Source organism: Vicugna pacos, chromosome X (genome assembly GCF_048564905.1).
Source record: "Vicugna pacos chromosome X, VicPac4, whole genome shotgun sequence".
Classification (NCBI taxonomy): domain Eukaryota; kingdom Metazoa; phylum Chordata; class Mammalia; order Artiodactyla; family Camelidae; genus Vicugna; species Vicugna pacos.
In genome coordinates, this window is record NC_133023.1 from 14,472,146 (window position 1) to 14,498,705 (window position 26,560).

The window sequence follows — 26,560 nt, forward strand, 5'->3', positions numbered from 1 at the left end:
CCTCGCTCCCTCGGGACTACCAAGCATAACCTGCTTGTCACCACGTGGAAACTCCTCTCCCTCCAAGGTCACCCACTGAGCTCTCTCTAGGGAGGAAGAAAGATTTGCCGGGGGCCTCACAAGTGCCAGGCGAGGAGCTAGGTGTCCTAGGTGTGGCGGCGGAAACTGAGTGTCAGGGAGGTGCGTACCTTGCCCAAAGCCACGGGATAAGGAAGAGGAGGAGTGGGGCTTGGACCCTGGTGTGTCTGGCTCCAAAGCCCAGGAGGCAGTGGGTGGGCAGGAACCACGTCTGGCCTGGTTAGCATAGTTAACTACCACCTAGAAAAGGGCCTGGCCAAATGGAGGCACTTGATGAATTTCTGAAATGAATGAATGACACCACATAGACGCACACACACTCACTCCTCTCTTATCACTGAATCCATCCATATCTAGCACCCATTTTCCATCTTTGTCTCACAGCCGAGTTCCTCACAAGTCTACACATACTTGGTTGCCTGCTTGGTTTTCCTTCGGCACAATCCCAAGTCTGTCCCTTGCCCCCAACCACTGAACAGCAATGGCTTGACTGGGATTACCAAGAGCCAACTCGTGACCAAAGCCTATGGGTGCCTTTCCGCCACCCCAGCTGGCACTTTGGTGGCAGTTCTCACAGTGCAGTCGGCTAACCAGCAGGAGCAGCTGCCTTGGGAGTCTGCTAGAAATGCAAATTCTCAGGCTTTAACCCTGACCTCCTGAATTAGAAACTTGGGGAGCAGCATCTGGGTTTTAACAAGCTGGCAGGTGATGGCAATGCACACTCAAGTGCGAGACCCCCTGGTCAGTAAGGGCTCTACACCTGGCTTCCTCCAGCCCACCCACCCTTGCCGATGGCTCCCCGTCCTTCCTGCCCTCTGTAAATAACAATTTTCCCCACCGTCATCTTCACTCTCTCCTCTACTTCTCCATAATCCCCTGGAGTGATGATAGCCATCCCATGCTTGTAACTACCATCTATGAGCCAGCGACGCCCACCTCTGTAATTTCTAGCCAAGCTCTCCCTCCTGAATTCTCCAAAGACATGTCTTGGTCCTGACTTGTAGAAAAGAAGGCAAACACTCAAACACCACACACGGCCTCCCTAGGAACCTTTGAAAAGACATTTAGAATACTTGAGCAATCCAAACTCAGAATGATGGCCTGACCACCCAGGTGCACGTTTCATCTGCCTGCTTAGGGCAACATTTGCTTGCACTCTAGCTGTCTTCTGTTCTCTCTCTCTCTCTCTTTTTTTAATTTGATTGATTAGTTTCTAGCTAATAAGAGTAAAGATCTCTGTTAATGCTTTCTTTTGCTGTGCATGGGGACCACACACCTCACAGAGCCACCAGGGCCCTAGAAGCTTATTTTCTGCTAATTTGTATCCTAAGGGGCTTGAAGCAGCTGGGATGCCTGTGTAAATCTAAAGAAAAATTAACTTCCGTGTGGGTAAGTTGGTCTCCAGAGAGACGTTTGCTCTCCCCTAAGCACTTAGTTGATATTTGGCATCTAAATGTTTACTTAATCTTTGCCTCAAGCTAAAATGTCTCAGAGCTCAACAGTCACCCATCTCCCAGTGCTTCTCAGATACCCAGGGCTCCCTCTTCATTACAAGGAAGACATCTGCAGCTCCACTGCCCCCTCATCCATGTTCTAGTTCTCTCAGGATAGCCTTCAGCCTTTCACAGGAAAGGTAGCTGGTGTGTTGAAGATTTAAAGCAATAGGCCATCTCCAAGTGGCACAGGTCTGGGAAGTCACTAGGCCTCATGTCCACAGCCTGGTGTCCAAGACCCAAATGCCCATCTTCTCACTGAGATGCCTCCTCTGACACAGGCTTCCACATCTGAAGTCAGCGGACAGTGTCCTCTGGCATGTTCGAGTCGCAGCAACCGACTCCTCCCATTGGGAACCTCTTGACTGAATGCCTCCTGACTATTGAACCTTGCTTATCACTGACTGTCATCAACTCCCAGAACACACCGAGATCCACCTGGGTGGATATGGGCTCTAGAACATCAGCCTCACATCACTTCAGCCCTTGCCATCTTCCTGAGATTATGACAGCCACGTGGGTGATCCATCCCCAGTGTCAGCCCCTCCTGTCCCCGGTCCCTTCAGCTGTCATGACCTTCATCCATCCTCAGTCACCCACATTCAGGGCCCCTCCCTCTGTGGATACATGCATCTTCAGACCTATTCTGCATCTGAAATTGTGGGCACCATCCTTCCCCTTCTGACCAGTATCTCCCATATTTCTGGCCATTGACTTCTCCCACTTCCTGCTCCCACTCCAGCCTTGCTCACTTCACCTCCTCTTACTTCTTTTAGCTTCACTTCCTTCTCCTCCATCTCATACCCTCTATCACTCAACTCCCTACCACCCCCCACCACCAGCCCCACCCATCCCCACCCTGCCAGTCACCTGCCCCTCCACTCAGAGAGCACTGGCTGCTCTGTGCTATGGCTGACCATGGGCACAGCTCCCTCGCAACTGGGACCAGAGGTCCTGCTCCCAGCTTGCCTGCTCTTTGTGAATAACACAAAAAATTATTACAACTTGGGGTGTCTGGGTTTGGGAGAATTAACAAACCTTTTCTGGTCTAACCAGCCTGCTTCTACCTCTTTCCCTGTTGGGTTTATTTTCTTTTGAAGGCACACACCTGTTCTGCCCCTCAGGTTTCTGGCTCGATGCCTCCCACGGCAGGCAAATCGCTAGAGCTCAGGACAACCTCCTTCTCTTCAGCTTTTCCTTGGATTTTTCTGTTATGATCAAATATCAAAACAAATGAGTAAGCTCTATACTTTTGAAACTCCACCTTCTCAAGTGTGAAGACAGGGGCAGACAGAATGCTCTTGGTACCACAACTACCTTAGTTATGTCATGGGCTGGATGAGATGGGCCGACCCTGTCTTCATACTGTGAGATGGTAACTGACGCAGCCTCAAGGCATGGAATTTCAAACAGAAGAGGCACTTACGACCCAGGGGAATCTCCTATCATCATTCAGTTTTTCAACTGACTCTGTATTAATTTTTTTAAAGTCTTTTTTTCCTGTCAAAATTCTACCTCTACTTACTGTCTGGAAGTAAGTGTGTTAATGAAAGCTGCTTGCTGAGATGGACACAAAATCACACTGGTGGTCTAGTGCCCGTAGACATGAGCGCAATTCCTGAAGACTGTGATCTGTAGTGACTGAGCCCCACCGTTACTAAGATCCAGAACAGTGCCTGGTACACAGTACTCCCTCAATCCATTTTTGTTAAATAAACTCATCTAAAAATGACTCCTCTCTTCCTAAACTTCTGTATCCCTTTTTCTAAAAGATGCTAGCTCCTGTTTAAATAGAAAGAAATGGATCTCTTCTGGAAGCCACATTTGGCAGCGAGCTTTCTGGCTGGCGAGAGGAAGCTTGAGCCCAGACACTGCAGCTGGAGCGGCAATGCCTTGTTCCCAACAAGAATAGCAAACAGTGACTGTGTGTCCATGTGTTCGACCATCCGTCCATCTACCCATCCGGTCAGGTAAATCCTGGTGACGATTTGGGTTGGCACAGCAGACAATACCCCTTCTCCAGGGCACCAGTGACACAAAACTGTGTGACCGACGTTAACATTCCTACCTCAACTAATTTGACAGAATGAAACAAGTTCATAAACCAATATATGGGTTGGTTGTTCAACATAACTGCTTAGCAAAAATTATGAAGGGCACGAGATACTAAGAAACAGTAAGTCTTTCTTTGATCTTAAGTTGTTTCATGTTGAAATCTATGGCACACTAGGTGACTTAGAACATAAGACACACACGCTACAGAGCTTGTACAGGGGCTGGGAAGGATGACAGGAGAGCAAAAGTGAACAAAATGTAAGCCCTGACAACTCCCCGCCTTTGAGGAACCATGGCATTCAACAAGTGTATTAAATGAGCCACTACCATATGCTCAACCCCATAAAGCATGTGGAGATGACAAAACACACTCCTGATCTGCTTTAAATCTGGTAAAGGAGTCCGGGGGTGTGAGCATCCCAAGTGGCAAAGCCTGGGGCCCTGCACCAGGCTAAACATGGGGTGTCAGGCATTCGGAGGAGAGAGCAATCGTGAGTGGTAAGAAAAGGCTTCTGGAAGAGGGGCATGCTAACTGGGCTCTGAAGTCGGGGAGCATGAACAGGTGCACAAGAGGCAGCCAGGGAAGGAGGGAGGCACTATTGCAAACCTAGGAGAATCTAGACCCGGGGTTCCCACGACATGGATGGAGGCCAGCCGTTGCGCCATCACCTGAAAGCTTATTAGAGATGTAAATCCTAGAGCAACTGAATCAGCAGCCCTGGGGGCGGGGCCCAGCAAGGTGCACGAACAAATTCTCCGGGTGACTCTGATGCACGCGCAGGTTGGAGAACCACTGAGTTGGAGCGAGCACTGTCCTCCTTTCACCTGGCTGAGCAAATGGCCAGAGAAGGTCGCTGCTTCCCAAGCGCTCCCAGCCTTGCCCAGGTCTGCCACTTTGTAGGATCGTCAGGAAGGAAGCGTGGGGCTTTCCTCTGCTCTCTCCTTTCTGTAAACCAGTGCCTTGGGGGTGGGGCAGCCGCAGGCAGAGTGGGAGGTCGAGGGCCTCTCCCAGGCTGCTCAGATGTCACACACAATGTGAAGAATAGCTACGCTTCCCACTGGCTTCTGTATGAACATTTCCTGTGCATCTTTCTCGGTGGCTCGGACTTCTAATCGACAACTGGATGTTGGGTGAGCCGGAGGCAGGGAAGAGCTAGGCAGAGGCGGGAGGTAAACGGGGCCTCTGTGAACTCAGAGGGTCGGCCGTTACCATTCGCTCCCTGCGTCCGTGCAGGGTTAATCGATGGCTCGCAAAGCCTGCACCTATCTCATAACGAGACAGTTGAGAGTAACCTTCGAAGGTGAAGAAGCCATTGGAATTGCACTTCTCTTCAGATCAGATCATTAGAGAGAGCAGCAGGAATATTCTGGAAATTGTTGTTGACTTCACCGACGTGACTGCGGCCCCCTGAAGACTATAAGCATTTGGCTGAGCGTGGCTTCAGTGCTCCTTTCACCCGCCACCAGGTGACGCGCGCCCTCTGCTGCTCCGTTCTCCCTGCGTGCAGAGCTCGTATTTTCTTCTGAAGCACCTAGGTTGGTATAACCTTTTCCTTCTAGAGAGCTTCTGGGCCAACTATGCTACTGGGGTGGCCCCTGCTAATGTCACTTGGGCTATCAAGTGGCCCCATCGTGCACATGCCAGTCAGCAGCAGAAGCCACAACCTGTAGGGGCCCAACCAACTCAACAGTGGCCTTGGTCCCATCAGTGTCCCTGGGGGCTGTCATTAGATTGGACCTGGGGAGATATCTGCAGAACGACCCAGGTAAGCCAGCCGCTCCTCCAGTGGGCTCCCACACATCTGAGATGACGGCGGCTGTGTGCTCGGCTGGGCAGTCGGCCTTCCGCACGCAGGCTCATGTGCGTCCAGCACGGCTGGCTGAGATTCGAACATCTCACAACCACTCACACGACTGCCTGCTGCTAGATTTGGGTAGGGGGGTGTTGTTGGAGTAGTAGTTAGTATTAAGAGGAAAAGAATCATGCTCTGACATGGACGAACCTTGGGGACATCAGGCTAAGTGAAATAAGCCAGTCACAAATAGTATATGACTGCACTGACATGAGGCATGGAGAGCAGTCAACTTCCTAGAGACAGAAAGCAGAAGGGTGGTTGCCAGGGGCTGAGAGAAGGGGGAAGAGGGAGTTACTGCTTAAGCGATGCAGAGTTCTTGTTTTGCCAAATGAAGAGTTCTGTGGATGGACGGCGGTGATAGGGGCACAACAGTGTGAACGTATTTCAAGTCACTGAACTGTAAACTTACGAATGGTTATGATGATAAATTTTACCCTGTACTTTACCACGACTGAAATTTTTTTTCTGAGAAGTAAATGAGCTATTTTTGTTTTACTCCAGTATACCCAGTTTGATTCACAATAATACAAATGACAATAAAAGTAAAGTTGATTTGCAAGTATGGGGCTACCTACTTGGGAATTATATCCTTCCCATCCTTTCAGACACATTCCATGATCATCCTCAGCCTACAGATGGGGGAGGTGAGGTCAGGTGGCAGGACGGCTGAGACTCTCCCTCCTCCTATGAGGTGGGGTGAGACGGGAGCCCGGAAGCCTGCCTGACTCCAACAATGAGGGCATTGAAGCCCCAAGAAATTCTCACCATGCAGACTTAGCTCAAGAGAACAAAAATCCGGTGAGTGTGTGTTGACAGGTCCATGTAAAGACCTCTAGACCATCACCTTGCTCTGGTATATATTACATCAACTCATATAATATACATGTAATGTAGAAAGTTCTAGCAATGGACTTGTCGAGAGAAGGCAACACTTTGTGATATGCATCTCAGTTCTGGAAGGCACAATGTCTGAGTCCATTACTAATGCATGTGTCCAGCAAGCTAGTGAAAGAATTTGAGTTTTTGTCAGGCCCATCTCGGCACTCGTGCCTGTACAAAGCATGCCCCTGGCTGTTGAGGGTCTCATAGTTCAGAGCCATGATAAGATGATATTTGCCAGATGGGCTCTGGATTTCACACAGGGCTGTGCAGGCAGGGCCAGGGGAGCCTGGGAGTATGGAGGGAGGCACCCTACAGTAGGGAGAGGGTCAGGGGACAGAGCTGCCAGTGAGACGCACAAACCCGAGACCAGCAGGACATCCAGGGATGCAGGCGGGCATGCCCTCTGCACTTCCAGTCTGAATGGCAGCTGGCCTTGCTCTAAGGAAACACGGGGGAAATCCGCATGGGTGAGAAGGGCCTAGGTGCTGGGACCTGGCTTCTCATCTGCTAATCCTGAAACCCACGCTGCACCTCCCAGCCTCGCGCCCACTTTTGCCTGAGCACAGGAACAAGGCCCCAGGTGGCTGGAGTCCTGTGTCCCACCGCTGCCCTGCCTCACCCCACCCCTGCCCTCAGCATCAAGAGCGGAGCAGTACCTGGTGTGGGTCAGGGGACCCACTGGTCGTTCTGGCCGCCTTGGGGGCAGCGCCCCTGGTCTGCTGAGAGAGTTGGTCTTGGGTGGCCGCGGCTTTTTGGGCGGGATGGCAGGAACAGAAGGCTTCTGCAAATCCAGTTTTGGCTCTCTCTCTGGTCTTTCTTTAAGTCATTGTTCAAAGAAGCATAAAGAAGACAGGTAGATCTAGTGTAAGTGACAGTACCACAGTGAAGACTGCTTGTTCCCCGCTTAAAAAAAAACAAACTCTGATGCCACCTGCCAGGGTGAGGATGGGCGGTGAAGAGCGTCATCTCTTCTCTGTCAGGTTAGGAAGCCCTACGGAGCCGCAGCCCACTGTGCGCCCGTGTTCAGGCTGGTCCCTCTGCCTGAGGGCCCTTCCGGCCACTGGCCAACCTTGGAAAACTCCTACTCACACTTCATCAGGCCTACTCACCAGGCCTGGCTGAAACATGACACTGTCATGCTCCCTTCTCAACAGCTGGAGCCACCCTCAGAGGTGGACTTCCCTACTTCTTCTCCTGAGCCGCAAAGGACAGCTCTTTATAACCAGGCTCCACTTGAGGACTTTCTGGGCATCTGCATGCTTGGCATGGTCTGCAGGCTGTAGCCCCCAAGAGTAGGGCCCACGTTTGGTCATTTCCCTAGAACCTGCGTGGTGCCCAGCACAGAGCAAGCGCTCCATCCATGGCTGATGGGTTTGGTCAGTGACCCTTGGGACCTGCTGGGTGTAGGGAGGAAAGAGGCCTGACTTGTCCCAGGTCGGCCTGAGTAGAGCACCATTAGCTTCACAAGAGCGGGAGCATTTCAGGGAATAACAACTAGTTCTGGAGTCTTCTGTGCACAGTTTAACCTTGGAAGGTAAACTGGAAATTCACAGGTATTTGGTTTCCAAGTGTTTTTGGAGTAAGAGCTATTTGAATGAAGTTAAAGCCAGATCTGGTGGCCAAACTGGGCAGCATTTGGTGGCAGCTTCATGGTTTCTGTCCCCAATTAGCCTTGCTCTGCATGTGGTATAAAAAGCACAGATCCACGTGCTTCTTTCTAAGGACAGAACTTCAGAGAGTCACCTATTGCAAGACAGGCAGCTTTCCTGTGTTCACTGGGAAAGTGGGACTCTGAACACATTTTCCTTGCAAACACAAACTCATGTTGTCTGGGTGACCAGGCCGATTGGCAAAGCTTCAAGAAGTCTATCAGGAATTATACAGATATCACTGTGTTCCTCCCCCACAATCTTCCAGCAGGGGAAGGTGCTCCATCCAGGAACGCTGAGAAGTCTTCTACTGGTCCACAGGGACCAGAGAAGGGGCCAGAGGAGGAAGGGCCCGGCTGAAATACAAAGAAGGGGAGATTCCTACAGCTGGCACGGGACGGGAGCTCTAGCAGCTGGCAGAATGAACGGGAGAGCAGGTTCGTGCCCACCTACTAGGGAGGCCAATTCTTAAGGTGGGGTGTGTTCACTGGTTTCCCTGGTGCTTTTGCCCAGGCTTCTGCCTTCCTGACCCACTGTGGCGCAGAACAAGGCATCACGGGAGGGGAAAGAATCAGAAGCGTGCAGCCACTTGGCCAGCCAACTGGGATGGTTGTTCACACGTAAGCTGAGTCCATATGCTAGTCAGCATGGAGCAGAGCAGGCAGTGTCCTCAGCACAGAGCCTGGCTGGGAGCCAAAAACCAGCCAGGTGTCCTCTGTGAGGACACGGGCACTGTTTGGTTATGTCATGACGCATACTTTTACCAAAGAACTATTTGTATGGTACACACTTAGAGCTCTTTTCTCAGTGGTCTGTGACATAGACCTGGCCTTGACAATGAGGTGCCACAACTCAAGGTTTAACTGTTCACTGTGAGAGACAGAAGTACAATTTCTTAAGAACTCACCATGTTGGTCAAACTTTTGGCAGGCTGATATAAAATATTAAATTTCACACTAAAATTTCATGAGGCCACCTAGGAGCACCTCCAAAGAATTTCATTAATTAATTCAGCATTTCTCTTGTGATTCACAAATAACTGCTTTTTAAAATGGAATTTGCTCTGCCTCCTGTTCATAATAATAACATCACAGTTTTCCCATAAAAAGTGTGATCAATCAAACCTTAGACACCTAATAAAACAAGTCCTCTCACAGCACACAGATTTCTTTGGGAGGAACACTCAGACCGTGGGAGTCAAACACATTCATAAAACTGACTGTGTGATACAGGTTAAAGTACTTCCCTGAAGATGACATCTTTGACCCCTTAAGGGAACTGTGGGCACTGGGCTGCTTCTCCCAGTTTTGCCATGCCACCCCTCCCTCAACATTCCTGACCGAGGACAAGTCTCTGTAATATAGTAGCCAGAGTCCAAGGCCCAGTGGAGACTGACCGTTTTCATTTGTCTGGATGGGAATTTCTCTAAGCCACATCCACCCATCACCAGTTAATGAGCACCTGGGGCACCAAGCCGGATGGAAACCACAGCAGATACATCCGGGCCCTCTAGGAACTTACAGCTGGCATCCCGACTTTGGGATGCTGCTGGTGTGGGGACGACAATGATGCAGGAAGATTGGGATGGAAGGGCCCCAAGGTGTTTTGTGACTGGGCTGGTTGTTTTTCATTTGATGAGAAATTCTGGCCCAAAGAAGCACCACATAACTCTCTCTCTTATTGCCTTGGAAAAAGGAAATTAAAAAGCAATCAAAACAAAACCATAATCTTCATATTCCAAAGAAAAAGCAAATTCTGTGGGTAATCCGGATGAGCCCTGTAACAGACAGCTTTGTCTCCTGCTGTTCTGTAAGTGTCAGCAAAGACTTGATTTCATACCTTTCTCTTCTGTTCTGTTTGGAAGCGTTTCTGGTCTTTCAGGAGGTATCTTTTTAATTTCATGTTTTCTTTCAGTGGTACCTGGGGCGGGGGGAAGGATAACAACCATTAGGAAGTGTTCCTCCCATCCATTTATTAGACACACTAGCATTTTAAATATTTATCAGGTATAGCAAAGTCAATAGTTTTTTTTTTTTCCTAAGCTGAGTGCTAGTGTTATCTGGCAAACACAAGCTGCTTAGAAACAGAGCAGAAGCCATTGCTGGCATATGTCATTAAGTTGCTTGCCTATACGTCCTTTATTTATAAGAAAACCACTAATATTTCTTGGTATTTAAATCTGACTTTCTTAGGCATCAAAGTAGTCACAGGAAATCACTTGGTGTGGGTGGGGAATGTATATAAATAAGCAAATCCATGGGCATAAGAAGATTGCTTTTTCACACTACCAAATTTGGACTGGTTTGTTACGCAGCAAAATTAACCAGAACATGTATTTTTTAAAACTGGATTATAGTTGACTTACAATATTGTATTAGTTTCAGGTGTACAGCATAGTGATTCAATATTTTTACACATTACATAGCATAAAAAGTTATTAAAATATCACTGGGTATATTCCTAGTGCTGTACATTACATCCCTGTGACTTATTTATTTTACAGCTGGCAGTTTGTACCACTTAAACATATTTTTAAGTGGAGGGATGTGCAGAGAAGATACGGTGGTTTTCCCTAGGTCTTTTCAGTCTGCGTCTGAATCCCTCAAGTATTACATTTTCCCATATGTACCAATTAACACCTCCTTTTTATGCACATGGACTGTAGCTGCTCCCTCAAGTGGGGTCTTCATCAGTGTCAGTGGCCTCAGGCACGGTAGAGCACTTGGAAAATAGATAAAGCATGAAACCCATCACAAGTGTTCCCCTGATTTATGGACTTGGGTGAGTGCTTGACAAACTCCTTACATGATCAAACCTATGGATGGATGCGTGGTACTCTTAATTACATATTATCAGAAGCAAAAAAACTTAAAATAAACTCCCCTGAACACACTTTACCTAAATCTCCTTAATGACTGACTATAAATTAAACACTGTATGTGATTTCTGTCAATTCCATATCTAATTGTTTTGGGCCAAATAATCAAACTTGAGGAAAGGTGATGACAGGGGAAATGAGTGTATTTATCTCCCTACCACAAAGTAGTTCCCAAGATCACGCAGCAGGATAAATGAGCAAGCGAGCAGTAATCTAGGAAGGTTAAATACCATCTTGCTTTGCCCTACAGAGATCCAGAATAACCTTTGGTAAAACTGTTTCAAAAGGATAAGAATTTGCCTACCATGCTACAATCTAGTCTCCTGATGAGAAGAAGTTCAGTATCACTCCTATAGACACAGGTGAAATGAACAGTCTTCCTACCATGAAGAATCCAACCCTAGTCACGTTCTAGGCTACTTGAGTGTGGACCACTTAACTCATCTCCTTGGTCTCTAACATGTCACCAAGGCTTCAAGGGAACAGGGTCTTCAGAAAAAAGCAGATCAATAGTCTGCTTTCATTTCAGCACAATGACATATTTATCCAGCCAGAACCACTAGGTGGCAAAATTAAACTGCTCGACACAAACGAGGGCGGGGGCTGAGCAGGAGATGTAATTAACATCCCTTTTCAGGGCTTAATCTCTGTAATGCTCAACTCCGCTGAAGGGAATGGGAAAGGAATGTGGGGTCCAGCTGACTTTTTCCCCTAACTTCGTGGGCCAAAAGAATGCAAAAAAAATCATTCCTAATAAATCTGTTGAATAAACCAATCCTGAAATGTATTCATACTTTAAATGCTATAGAAATATAATTATGAACATACAGAACTAAAAATACCCCCAGTCTTCTTCAGTTTTAGTTGTTAATTTTTGAAAATGCCACTTAACTAGTTATTCATGAAGGAATTTCTCCCTATAATTAGTTTTTAACACTTATAAAGAGGAGCTCTATTGGGAACTACAAATACTGATCTTTATGCCTGAGAGTCCAGGGTGCAAAGGATTACCAAGTATCCAACAACATCAAGTCTTCCTCTATTATTCAACCTTGACATTTGAACCACACAGAAAAAGTGAATTAACTGGACTCCTTTCCAGATTAGAAAAGAATCATGAGGGAAAGTATTGCTAGAAAAACATTTTTGGGGGGGTCTGGGGTAAGCAAAGTAAGTACAAATTTTGGTTAACCACACGGGACAGAAACTGAAAATTGAGCACAGCTCTCCGTGCACAGTGCCGCTGTGACTGTGGGAGGCAGCTCCCCTTAGGCTGACCCTCCACCGGCAGGCACAGGCAAAGGAGACAATTCGTTCTTCTCTCCTCAAAAGTGGTTTATTAAAAAAAGAAAAACAAAGCAAACAAAACTGGTTTACTCAAACACAAAGTCTTTGGGAGGCCAGATTTTTACCCCTGTATATCTGGGATACATTTTAATGATATGTTTATTTTTTAGGGAAGACAGTAGTATATTTAAAACCTGCTTGCTGAGACCAAATCCTTACTTTCCAATCTGGTCATCTGTGGCATGTGACTCTAAGACTCCTGAGTTCTACCAAGGATGCTATAAATAGACACAGAGAGAAAGACAAACATCGTGTTGACAGAACTGAAAGGTATATTACCTGCCCCTTGCTTGATGACTGGAGCGGATGGAGGAGGTGGCTTCTTGGGTCTCTGAAAAATTAATCAAAGTGATACTACATGAGACTGTTGGCAAGCCTGGCCGCTCACATAAGGACCACAGACAGTGTTTTCTAGATGTAGTTTGGACAGCCCAGAGAAGCTCTCCAAAAAAATTGAGCAATTCTCTCTCCAGGGATGTCAGGTTTTGGCACCTTTAAACAAACACTAAAATAAATTCAGGCTGCAAAACAAAGCTCTGATGGACAAATGAAATACCATTTCCCCCTTTCTAAATTTGTAACAGCCTTCTGGAAAAGCACGGCTCAGCAAAAAATGGCCTGAAACCAGCAAGCACAATGGTACTCCTACACTGAAGCCGCATTTGCAATTAAGATTTAATCTGCTGAATAACCAAGCAATTCAGAAAGAGTCGCTGGGATGGCTCTAAATTAGATCTGCTCTGGATGTGGGACCTGCAACAAAATGCAGGCTGGGGGGCCCCTGCACCTGGGTAGGGTACGAAGCCTTCTGCCCCTTTTCAACCCAAGGCTAGTAGGTCCCTTGCAAAGTCCCCTACAGACCAGCTGTACCCTGGAGAACAAAATGGAGTTTCTTTGCATATCAGCCACTATTTGTTTTTCTCTCTCATCCTATCACTCTGGAGGTGACAAGGCAGCAGTGCAATCAATGGCATCTCCTTGCTCACCCAGGATTGGCTGTAGAAAGGAGACAGTCAAGCTGGACTTGGCAAACGTCCTGGGGCTGAGAGTCCAGCCAGGGCACAATTCTTGGACACCATTCTTGGACAGGGGAGAAGGGAGCCAAAGGCAAGGGGAGAATCATCTCATCACCTAGATCATTAAGGAAAGATGGAAACGGGGATGGTTTGCGCATACGAGCCATGTCATTGCTGACACTTCAGACCCTCTCTGGGTATCATATACTTGTGACTTTGAAAAAGCTCCATGGACTCTCCTCTGCACACTGAGAATGTACTGCTGTGACACTGCTGTGGGGACCAGAGAAAGCACCCGGTCATCCTCGGCCCCACCTACCAGTGCCTCCCTGTGCCTGATACCAGGGCACAGGAAGAAATGGTTTGCAGTAAGACCCAGAGAATATGAGACCCACAAAGAACCTTCTCAGGAAGTAGCACAGCATGTAGGCTCCGCATTCGATGACATCTCCGCTTTGCTCTTTACTAGCTGGGTGATTTGGCCAAGTGACCCCAAGTAAACTACAGCATGGTAGGTAAGAGGTGGGGCTTCAAGACATGACTGTCATTACACATTGTGGCTCTTTCCATTTTCAGCCGTGGACACTGGGCAGGTGACCTCACCTAGATGAATCTTCCCGACTGTAAAATGGAGATAATATTACCTCCCTCTTAGGAGGAGGAGATTTCACAAACAGAGGAAATCAGTAAGCACTGCCTTGTTCAGTCCTCGTGACAACTCTATAAGGAGTGATATTATTAGGCCCATTTTGCAGATGAAATAATTGAGGCTTCGAGAGATGAAGTCATTTCCCAGGCCACCATTAAATGGGGCAGGGGGCTGAGAATCCAGCCCAGGGCTATCTGACCCGCAGGCATGCTCTTAACCACTGCGAAGGGTCCCTTCCTGCCAGATGGCGTCCACAAGACAAACTATCTCTCAGTCATAAACCACAGAGAGTTTACAAAAGCACAGGGAACTGTAGTATGTTAACACTAAGGAAAAAAAAGTATCAAATTGCAGCTACAGTATGAGCTCAACCATGTTACAATATATACAGAAAGGGGAAAAGACTGGGAAGAGAGAAATTTATAGTGCTGATCTCTTGTAGGATTATGAGTGCATACATGTGTGTTTCCTTATATTTTTCTGTACTCTCTATATGCGTATAAACTTTATTATAAAAAGGAAAGAAAGAAGGATGCTCCAGGGGCCCCTCCACATGGGAACAGGCCCCCCCACCAGATGGATCTGTTCTGCTCACAGATCTTACCACTCTTACCCCTGCTGCCAGTCCCTTCTAGCTCTCTCCCTCAATCCTTCCTTTTGATTCCTCCCTTCTCAGTCTTTGTATAAGTTAGGCTGGGGTCGGATGTGTGTTTACCTAATGAAGTTATTGTTGAAACTCTGCCAATTAACCCTTCTTTACCTCAGGATCAGAGTAATATCTTATGCGTGAAACTGCCAACACCCCATGGCCTGATTTTGCCCAGCCAAGCCTCAACAATGCCCACCCCCTGGATGTCTTCCTTCCTCTCTGTTGTTGGAACACTTTTCTAACCAATTTCCCATGAACCTCCACTTACTGAGGCCGTTCCCCCAGCGACCTTGCCTCAAACCACAGGGCCTCAAATAAAAAAAGACAATTACAAGTCATCATATTTTCCAAGATTACTGTTTAAAGAAAAAAAATCCTTAATGTTGTGTCAGATTTGGCATGTAGCAGACACATGAAATGCAACCGGCAGCGTGGAGGGGCACCGAGAGAGAAGGGATGGGAAGCACTGTGCTGACAGCCTTTGGAGACCAGGGTCAGGCAGAGGTGTGACATTGTGCTGGGAGGCCTGGCAGCTGCGGAGGCAGGTGGGGCAATTTTGAAAGGAAGGAGCAGTTTGTCAGCTGTCTGTCTTGCATCCACCACGCTTGATCGACGCTGGCCAGGTGCCGGCTTTGCTTAGCAGCAGAGGAGGTTTACCAGTTGTTGGTTTTTTTTTTTTTTCCCTTGACTGATTTCACCCTCTGGTTCCATCAAATTTAGCCTTCCTGCCTCCTTGGATGAGAAATGATGCCACGTTTTCCAGAGGATATGTCTTGCAAGATAATTCTGAACAAAAATCGGGGCCAGGGTTCCCTATAGCTCTAGACCACCCCCACCCTGCAAATGATTCATAAAGTATTCACATGAGCTGACAATGATTTTTTTCCTTTGAATGCCACAGGAAGATAGGGCAGTGAGGACAAAGCAGGCAGACTGGGGAAATCTATAGCAAAATGTGGCAATAAAAAAATTCATCATGGGAGTTCATGATTCTCAAATAAGAAGACGTAAACACAACATGTAATTAATTTTCCAGGTTAAGCAGTAGGTCAACATTTTCTCTATTGAGTTAACCAGCATTAACCAGCTCCTGAAGGTGCACAGACAGAAACATCCTTTCAACTCACTCAAGTATTTTAAGTCATGAATTTTTTAGAGGCACTTGTTCTATTTATTCTCCTCCCTCCATAGTGAAAATAAAACACTCTAGCTTCAAGCTCAGGTGGCGTCATCCTGTTCCATTTACAGACTGATGCTAAGAACAGAGGACATTACAGCTCTGAGTGATCAAAGGGTCCCCTTTAAGCTGAGAAAACTGAGGCCAGAGGGGCCATGTTAACAGCTAGGTGGTTGCTAAAATGGGCCCAGGACTCACATCTCTCAGTGTCCAGACTGGAAATTCAGTAAAAAAGAGTCAACATAAAAATGTTCATAACAAAATCACTGGGCCAACATTTTCTGATTTCTGGGAGAGCAGAATGCCTTCCACGGTCCTCACAGGTGCAGAGCACCCAGGCCTGTGTGTGCCTGCGTGTGAATCTGCCTGTGGGTAGATCCGGCTTGGACAGAGAAGCAAACACCATTCTTCAAAGGCTATGTTAACTAGATTAGATTTCGTACCATTATTACTGGGAAGGAAATAGATCTGGATGTTCTGGAGTGAAGACAGCAAGAAGGCAAGTTGTGCTTCCAGCTGAAGCATTTCAGAAGTGACCCTGCCCTTTGTGCAGCAAGTCTGGCCAGTCCCAAATGAAGGAGCTTGTCAACTGGCTCAACTGTCCTCTCTGGCAGGAATTCTGATTTGCCACTTGGCCTCTTAAGCCCATCTGCCTTCATATCTCTGGCCCCAGACATGTGATTTGCTGAAAATAACCAGAGGAGAGTACTCCTAATGGCTGGGTATCCTTCGGGGGGGGGGGAGGCGCTTTGTTAGAGGACTATGGTAAGTTTCCCCAAAGCAAATTTTAGCTTGATTTTGAGCCCTGGGAAGCCCTACTCCAGGCATTTAAGTTCTCTGGAGGTGTCTCTGTGTGAGGCTGGAGAGTGGACACCAATGGACAGTTCCTGACCAAGGCCCTCATGGCTCTAGCAACACATGGAGGCCTCCACTCTGCCCTTTCCTCTCCTTCCCTGGGTGGATTGACAAGACCTTTGAAGAGTACATCTGGGGCTTTGCTCCTCTGCACCCTACAGAGTCCCCAGCCCATGAGATTCCCCAGGAGCTACCACAAAACCTGCTCTTGGTAGGCTCTCTCTCAAGCTTCCTCTCCTTAGCCTCTGGCCTGGTGGCTTACATCCATGGTCTCCCTCTTGGCTAGGCCCCTCCAGACTGCAGCCTACTGGGTAGCCACCCAGGCTTTGGTGTTTGGTTTTTCCCTACACTCTCAATTCACCCCCTTAGCTCACTCCTTCACTCCATCTACCCCACCCTGAAAGTGATGCCTTGACTCCATGCCCAGACCTCACATCTGGATGATGGATCTGGGCCCCGCTTTGTCTGGGAAGAGAAATCTGACAAGGGATCTGGCTTCCTCTTGCCCCTCCCATGACTCTTCCTCTTCTTTCAGACTATTACAGGAAGGAGCAGAAAGTAGGAGGGGAGGGAGAGGAGGGAGAGAAACTATACCTTGTCATTAAATGACCAAATGACAAGGGATTCCTGAGTGCCAACTAGGGTATCAAGCATGCTGCTAAGGACTGAACGTTTGTCTACTGAATGGACACAAAATTCTTACGTTGAAACTTAATCCCCCATGGGTGGCCTCTGGGAAGAGAGTAGGTCATGAGGATGGAGCCCTTGTGAATGAGATTAGTGCCCTTATGAAAGAGACCCCAGAGAGCTCCCTCATCTCTTCTGTCACATAGGACACAGCAAGAAGACAGCTATCTATGAATCAGGAAGTGGGTCCTCACCAGATGCCAAATCTTGGACTTCCTAGCCTCCAGGACTGTGAGAAACAGATTTCTGTTGTTTATAAGCCATCTAGTCTATGGCATTTTGTTATACTAGCCTGAACTGACTAAGACACACACACTGTTAGACCCCATGAAGGAGAAACCTGGGACACGGGCTCAGCCTTCAAAGAGATGACAGTTCAGATGGCGTGATGAGAGAGAAGCACTTCAGGCAAGAGTAGACTGAATGAGGGGCTCAACCAGGAGAGCACAGGCTCTAAATACCAACAGAGAAGCGAGAAGGAGAGCCACCTGGGCCACTTCAGGGCAACTCAGCGGGGGGCTCCGCCATTTGGTCAGACATGGGCAACACCAAAGTCTTGACGAGCCCCATCTCTGCATGTGAAATTACCCAGAAAATTAAATGTACAGACAAATAATGTCGCAGGTGAATTTTATTCATAATGCTGCTGCTTATAAGCACATATTTCTTTCTTTTTGGAAGACTGAAAACAGGGAAAGAATTCATTGGGCATCTTCAGAAATTAGAAAGAATACTGGTTCTCAAAAGGCTGAAGGACATAACTAGGAACAAAGAAAATTTTGGCTGAGGACAGTTTTATAAACTGGATTGTCAGATGATAGGGGCTAAGGTCAGGGGCCTCCTAAGATCTTGGTAAAGAGAATGCAGTCAGAGTTAAACCACAAAATTCAGCTACAGTGGATTAGCCATTATGGGAAAGAAGCAAGAGACGTCCTTTCCTGCAAAAGTTTGGAACCTACAAAACTCCTGCTGAGCAATCTTCAGGTTGGCACTCAATTGTAACAGAGACTGTGGGGAACCTACTTGACTGTACCATGATGTGTCTGGAGATTGACAATGGACGGGAAGAGTCCCACCAGGCATGAAAATAGAGGAAAATGGTGAGTTGCGGAGGCCATGGGGCAGCACTCTTGCAAACATCATTTGGGCTTAGCTGAACTCAACATACAGTTCCCTTGGCTCCCCTTTCTCTCAGTGCATGAGGGGGGCCCCTAGCTCTACCTGCAATACCCTTCGTGAGAACAATTAGCTCCTCTTCTTTTCATTCCTTGCTCTCCCAGAAAGCACCAAATAAATGCAGTTTCCTGTAGCATCTGGCTTCTAAGGAATCAGGCCCGCAGGGAGCAAATGCCCAGGGTAGGCAGACCCACCGCTCCACATGGGCTGACACTTTAGTTCTTACTGCGATCAGTAAACTGGCAGTCTGCTCCCTGGTAAGTCTCTGTGAGTTTGCAAATGGGACCTGGCATCAGTCACAGGCATCCTTCGAAATCTTTGAGGGCAGGTTTCTGTGTCCCTGAGGCTGACAGGCAGACCCTCCACTAGAGCATTCACTAGGCAAACACCTCTGGGAACCTGAGCAATGCCCCAGTTCTCGGCACTATACAAACTCAAACTCAGAAGAGCCCCCCAAATCAGTGCATACTAGTGCATTCTGGTGATCTGAAGAGTTTCTCTTAAAAGAACTGGATCCTGAGACTTTCTTAAGATACCATCTTTCAGAAACATCACCTTTCTGAATACCTGTTCTGTATTTTTTTAATGACAGTAAGATATTGTTTCTGCTGTTCAGAGTCCAAGGTCCTCGTTTTGCTTCAGTCATGACAGAGCATGCGTGTTGCCTCATCAGCGCTGTCGGAATATTTAATCTTTCCATTCTGATATTCAATTTTATTGTCAAGGCTCAAAATAAACAGGCAGCCATTGAATCTAGGTTCTCTCATAAATAGCTTACATAATTGCTCTAAAATCTGCACCAAGAGACCGACTGGTACTCTCTGGGAACATCTTGAGGAAAAGCCGCAGAGCCTCTGCTGCCCTGGTGAGAAGAAACGCACTGAGCGCCCTTGGAAAGAAAGACCTCCAGGAGTTCCGAAGGACCCGCAGTAACCACTGGAATCCGTGCCCCAGCAGAAAAGACGCCAGCCTCATCAGAATGCTTTGGTGATGCTACTGATTCAAGAGGTCTGCTGTTGAATAAAGGCTGCTTGCTGCTGTCTACCCTAATCATCACAGATCGTCCTCTTTTCTGGGTGAATGACTGCAACCCCAGCCACTGGCAAGACAAGATGACATCTGCTGAAACCGATGGCAGAATAATGTTGCAGACGCTGCCAGTCCCATAGTGCATTTGTGTTAATGACGCTAATCATCTTTACACAGTCACCTCAGCACACCACAGCCCCCGTCTCCAGTCACACTGTCACCAACATGCCGGGTGCAGCAATAAAGGCTCAAAAAACAACCAATGCAAAGCCGGCTGGTGGGTTTTACAGGCCAGAGGGGATGAAAAGGATGTAATACTCTGAATCTTCTAAAAGCTAAATGTCACATTATACAATCACTCCTCAGCTGTAGGTATTACTTTGACAGCTGTAACTATTGTTTCCCTAAAATTGAGTTTTCTGCTGCTTAGGAACAGGGTTAAAAGACCTATCAAAGAGATAGTGGCTGCCCGTCTCGGGTGGGAAAGATGCCCATGGGCCCCAAAGAGCGTGCACGCCTCAGCGAGCAGGCCAGGACGAGCCTACTCATCACTGACAACTTCGCTCTCTCACGGGAGTCCTCCTGTAACACCTTACGTAACAGAGCAGAGCTTCCAGAAAAGTGTGCCATGGAGTCTCTCTCACTTGAGTGAATTTATTGCCCCACTAAAACACAAGCGGGGACTTGAAGACAGGGTGCTACAATGTAGGCAACACAGCCATCGCCCACGTGTTAAAAGAATAATCCAGATTTTACCTTAGCCTTCAAAATCACACCACCTCAATCAGCAGCAAGTGGGTGGCAAATGTCTAGCAGGATGGTGTGCTTGCTAAGACTCCTTGGCCAAAGGGAGGGGAGTCACTAGAAAGGACTTGGCATCCAAATGCTTCGGATGTGAACACCTTTAGCCAGGTTCGCAGAGACTGGGGAGAAGGGTGAAACGGGCAGTCTGGGTGACCCCCTGCAGCCCCAATCTAAGCCCACAAAGGCAGCCACCGTGTGTCCTCCTCACTTCCCATCCCCCGCACAGAGGCCAGCCCCAAGAAGGGACCCAGTAAGTACAAAGCGAATGAATGAAAACACATAAAACATCACTGTCAGGGATCTGCTGATCCTGCCAAAACATGCAAAGTGACATGAAGATTATGTCATCCTGTGCTCACTTGTCTCTACAAATATATATTATAAAGCACTAGATTCTCTGAACCTAAACTTAATTCCTAGAAAGAATAACAGATGTGGAACAGAACATCCTTTAGTTAAACAATACAAGCAAGCAAGCTATCAAAAAGCCTCAGAGGTGTGGCCCCTAGCTTCAAACCAATCTAAGGATCTACAGGCCATAGTCTTGGTTGGTACCAACACCATTGAGTTTCTTGAACAACCATATCCATTCATCCAAGCAGTGTACACACCAGCAATGCTGTTTAGTATCCTTGGCAACCGATCCACCAGTACTGTAGCTACCTTTCCCAAGCCTCAGCTCCGCAGGAATGGTGGTGGGTCAAGGTCAGGTTCATGGTCCAGTAACAGAGCCCCAAAGGGCATGAGAGAATGCAGGCCGGGAAAGGTGGGCAGAATTCATGCAAAAGCCTGAACAAAGAGCCCTGAAGTGCAGAACAGTTTGGAAAAGACCAATTTGCTGCCCCCTTAGAATGTAAAGTGCTTCTCACTTTTCAACAGTTCATCAGAGACACAATACGCCTGGAGTGAGGCAAACAAAGATGGACTGACTCATTTCAACCACAGCATGGCAAAATGGGTTCCCACAAAAAAAAAGAGAAAGCACAGATCAGAGGTGTAGATACACACACACACACACACACACACACACACACACAGAGAGTTAGGAAGATTAGCAGGCCTCACTCTGCATCCTCTGTTTAACAGTGTGCTTCTCAGCCACTTCCACAATACTGGCCACTTCACCATCCCCAAGGAGGTGCTATGTGGGATGCAGGCCATCCACTTACCAATGGAGCACCCAGTGATTCTTGCCATTTCTTTGGGTGCTTAAACGTTCCAGGTACTGCGCCAAGTGCTTTATACACATTACCTTGTTTATGCATGCCACAACTCTAGAATAAGGCTCAGCGATGAGGAAACTGAGGCTTGTGGAAGTTAACAGAGTGGTTCACACATACCAGATACAGGGCAGTCAAGGGCTCAGAACCCAGGTCCAGCAAAATAAAATGCCGGGGCTTTTAGACAGTAAATGTCCCCACTCCACATTCCAAGCCCTATCATGGAAGCCACAATTCTGACAGCGTGCAGTGCACTGCAGTCAAAGCCACGAAGACTTACATTCCCCTCCTTTTCAAAGTCGGGTGGCAGTAACTTCACGAAGTTATCGGGGAACACTCCTCGTCTGCCGTTGAGCTCACCTTCCCACCAGCCGACGTCGATGCAGTCCTAGGAAACAGGAGAGAGCAGAGAGTGAGAAACAGGGAGAGCACCCCACAGAGAGAATGGAGGCCCTTTCCTTGAGGCTGCTATCAGTGTGACGATGGTTACTAACACTAAATCAGCACAGATCCCAAAGTCGGATGGGAAAACAAAAGCTTAAGTGTGCTAGAGCGGCTGGCTGGGACTCAGCCCGGTGCTGCGTTTAGAGGCCCTGGATTAATACGATCCTTTTTTTTTTTCTTTAAAGATAGGAGGGTATGTATTTTCTTCATTTTAATTTTACCGAAATAAAATTATTTCATTAACTGCAAAAGTGGTTTTGAAAACATCACATGCACAAATGTTCTCTTTGATTAGCCTGTCACAAAGCTTGTCGGAATTAAGAAAGGCTTGGTGACAGTCAGCCAAGTGTAAGAAAAATCACACCCTACGCAAGCTCATTAATGTACTCCCTCCTTTCCGCGCTGAGGGGGCACAGTTGTCAGCATGAAAAGCCCTTCCCCCACTGTAATGAACTCCATGTTTGCTCACTACATGAATGGATACATCTATTCATTCTTCCAGATCAAACCTGTTTCCCTTTGAATAATCCCAATTCTGTGCATCCACTTGTCAATCATGTACTGAGCACCAACTCTCTGCCAAGCGTTAGGGAGACAGCGAGGGCTCAGCCTTTGCAGGTTTCCATCCTGAGCCTAACAGCCTCCCAGGCACTCAACCTCAGGCCACAGAACTACTTCTGTTTTTCCCTACATCCAACTGGTTGGAAGCCTGATTTGCTCTAGTTTGATGAGATCTCTTGCGTTCGTCCTCTGGGTCCAATGCCACTCCTACCGCCCCAATCCAAGACTCACCTGGCTTGCCATAAACCTACCCACTTGGGCATTTCTGCCTTCCTGGTCTGTGTACAATATACACACCACTGTCAAGTACACGTCCTTGTGTAAAAACCCAATTCTCAGACTAGGATTGACAACTTCCAGCTGAAGCCCAAAATGAGCAAAGGCTTTCCCCCAAATGCCAGAAACACCGAGGACTTTTAAAAATAAATGCTCAAGAAAGTAAGGAGATTCCTGCTCAGGGCCCATGGAGACACACTCAGGGTTCTCCACAGGACCAGGGGGTTGGGGAAGGGGCCAGGAGGGCTCAAGCAGCAGGGGCGCAGCTGGCCTAGGGCCTGGCAAGAAGTCCCCAGAGGACCATGGCTTATGTGAGTCACGTGTGCCTTACGAGAGCCTCCATTCTAACAAGATGAGAAACACTTCTGAAGTTTTCACCTTTATTCCCCCAGCCCAGCGCACAAGGCCCAATATAATAAATATTCATTGAATCAATGAAGACTCTTTCTAACCCTGAGTTCTGTGTTCTCCTGTAGTCCAAGACTAGGATTCCTGCAGGACAAGACAGCCTCCATCTACCTCAGCTTGTGATGGTTCTCCATAAGTCAATCATGAGAAGTAAACACTCGCCGCCTTCTCTTCCCTAGTGGTATCTGTGACAAGGACAGACTGACCCTTTAGAGAGAACGTGGGTTTGGGAAATGGGGCCCCCACTCAAAGACTATAAATTCTAGTCCCAACCAACACCAAAAACCAAAGACACTTGAAGCATCAAGTTCAGATCTACTCAGAACAAAACAAGGTTCAAAAGACTAACAACATGAAAGAATGCTTATCTTTCTTGGAAAATGACAATGAGAAGCCCAGGTAACTAATCAGGTCCTGCCCAGGTCATATCAGCCCCTAAACAATCTAGCATCAGTCCCTAAAGAAGGGAGTCACAAACAAGGGTGGTGGTGGCAGAATCTGATGCTTTCTGAGGTTCTTCCAACTCTGAGAAACTGTTATGTCATCAACGATACCAGAAAAATCTTAGGACAGAGTAGGGGTTGGAATTTCTTCACTCCTAATCCTTAGACATTAAGTCTTTCAATCCAGAGCCTCTGTTTCTGAAGAAATGTCTGGCATATTGTTTTTTTTTCCTTCTCTTTTTCTGGACAAGTCCTTCTCATCTTCAAAACCCAACTTGAAAGTCACCTTTAGGCAAATGACTATAATGAAAGCTTTCTCTTTCCTCTAACACTCAGAACTGTGTTAATTTGCACTTCACGATATGTTATTCAACAAACCTCTAATAAATGCAAACTATATTTAAGTTCATTCTGTAGGCACCAAACATTAAACATGCAGAAGAACACGACCCTAATTCCAGGTAGCTTAGAGATTTGTGTGAAACACACACGTGCGCATGCATGCACATACACGATATCCAACGTTCTTTTTTGGTAACAGGTATCAACCATGAGCTCTGGTACCAAAGAAGAGAGAATCATTAACAATGTTTCAAATAATCTTAAATCTTTTCACATGTGAACCATTGGCTTATGTGAGGACTGGACTTCTCTCCACATTCATTTCAGACCATCAGATAATAGAATTCTGTCCAGAAAAGGCAGTCAAATACTGTTTAGCACTACATTTCTTTAAAAGGCTGTCTTTCAAACTTGCTAAATGGTGCAAATCCATTAGCTTTATGCAAACAGTCACCCAGGAACCACTGTCATAAAGCCTTCTGCTTCGTATTTGAGAAAAACAATAAAGAAAAATTTAATAAGCAAAAGCATATCCAGAATAACTTTAGAACTTATGCACGCCTACAGGGGAAAACAGTGAATGTGACATTATGTTATACCTCCCATCAGTGGCAAATAGCTCAGATGGCTCATCTAGATTCTGCTTTTTAAGGAAAACACTAATAGCACTGATCATTGAGTACTTCGAGGTAAGAGAGGCAAAGCATGAAGGCAGAACACAGTATGTCTAATTGTTCTACTTGGTATAAGAACAAATATGAGGCTCATGGATAAGGTTACACATTCAAAAAAGACGACTGCCAGTGTGCCTTAGAAAACCAAGAAAAGTGAGAAGCGAGTCCACTGCAGGACAGAAAACAGCCGCAGGGTCAAGATGCCCAGAGTGAGATAGAGATTTAGAGAACCGAGACTTTTTTCCCCCTAGCAATAGAAGCTAATTTAAGGGAAACAGGAAAAGTTTTGACAGCAAAATGAGAAGTGAAAATAAGTCCACTTCAACAAATCAGACAAAAGAACTAGGCTTTTGGTGGCAGTGATGAAGAGAGAATTATTTGCATGAGGGCTCTGCTTCCAGAAGTGGAAAAGAGAAGCAAATTCAATGTATTTAATGAGGACCTAAAACATGCAGGAGAGGAGAGGAATTCAGGGGGAAAAAGAAAATCATCATGTCCTTATGGGGCTCCCAAGCTCAGAGCCCGGCGGGAGAGGCAGACACAGTGAGTCAACACAGCACAGAAACACGGGCAGGAGTCTGGGTCGGATTAAAAACAAGTGGGACCAAGAGAAATCAGGCGGCCTGGAAGAAGAGAACGAGGGCAAGAATTCAGGTCATGAGAAAGGTCAAGGGCGGGATCACCAAGTGTGAAAGAAGGGAAGACGTAGAGTGGAAAGCTGGGGTCATGGAAGACAATACTCAAGAATTGGCACTTAGAGTGAAGGCAATGCGCTTGGCTCCCCGGAGGCTCCCAGCCAAGCTCTACTGAAGAGTGTCATGAGGGGTGAGGCAAGATGGCACCCACTCATGAGACCAGAATGTCATCAAGGTGCAGTGGATGTTTCCAAGGAGGATGGCAAGGAGTGAAGGCAGGACAATGAGGCCGCAGCTGACCACTAAGGAGAGAGGCAGTGTGGCCAAAATACTGGAAGATTTTAGGGTGAGCATATAATCTATTTCTAAACCTGGGGCACCATTAATAATTATATCAGGACCACAGGCATAACCCAAGATGATGGCCACCCTAGTGGATTTTGAGACTCTAGTAAGGATGAGAAAATGGCAGTATTGGCAGGTGAGGGGATGCCCTTTACACGAGGCAGGAGTCTGCAGTGAGAAAGAGTAAAAGATCAGCATGTAGAAGAAAATTTCCAGAACACTGATAATTAGAAATAAGATCTATTCACATGAAAGCAGTTGAAAGTAGACCCTGACCTTCATCAAGAGTCACAGAGTATGGAAAGAATTCTATTTCTGACACAGAATGTTCACTCTTCTATGATCAAGTCCTCTAAATGGTCAAAATGGTTTCTCTCTGCCTCATCACCAGGCAGATGTTAGAGTAAAATATGGAATTTTCCCTTATAAAATACAAACGATAACTTTCTTTTTAAGGAATGAATAAATAGAGCCTTAAGTGTACTGTACTCCAACCTCTATGTTCTGCATTATCTTGGGTTAGCCAAGATATCTCAGAGAGAGGAGGAAGCGAGCAAACTTGGGTCATCTGATACTTAAGTGGTCCACTGGTAATAAAAACTCTGGGTCTTAGTTTCTTGATTCAAAGGAAAAGAGGTTCGAGGTGTGAAGAGCAACACAACTGCTGGTGGTGGTTGTTGTCATTACTAGGGGCTGGGCCCAGAGACCTCGAGGGGTAATGAGGCTGGAGAAGCGTCTTAATTAAGCACATATGCATTTGTCATGTGACTCAGCGCCATCCTCCTGTGAACCGCCCCCCTTCCTTGGGCAGCAGCTCACTCACTTGGAGGGCCCAGGGAGGGATGCTCAGGCCCCAGGGTGTGTCTGAGGAGGGAGGCCTGGCCCAGACCTCAATGTCATGCCTTAGTCTGCTTCCTCCTGCCAGAGGGGCC

At 47.1% G+C, this 26,560-nt stretch overlaps 1 protein-coding gene across 3 annotated transcripts in view; it reads right to left on the reverse strand.

Moving 5' to 3' along the window:
- SH3KBP1 (SH3 domain containing kinase binding protein 1) overlaps positions 1–26,560 on the reverse strand; it is a 299,175-nt gene that overhangs the window by 39,534 nt on the left and 233,081 nt on the right. For all 3 annotated transcript variants that reach the window (XM_031673286.2, XM_006212983.4, XM_006212985.4), the window contains 4 exons: positions 21,781–21,888; positions 12,518–12,569; positions 9,853–9,933; positions 7,021–7,180 (listed from right to left, as the gene is read on the reverse strand). In XM_031673286.2, coding sequence (XP_031529146.1) covers positions 7,021–7,180; positions 9,853–9,933; positions 12,518–12,569; positions 21,781–21,888 — 401 coding nt within the window. The remainder of the gene's footprint in view (positions 1–7,020; positions 7,181–9,852; positions 9,934–12,517; positions 12,570–21,780; positions 21,889–26,560) is intronic.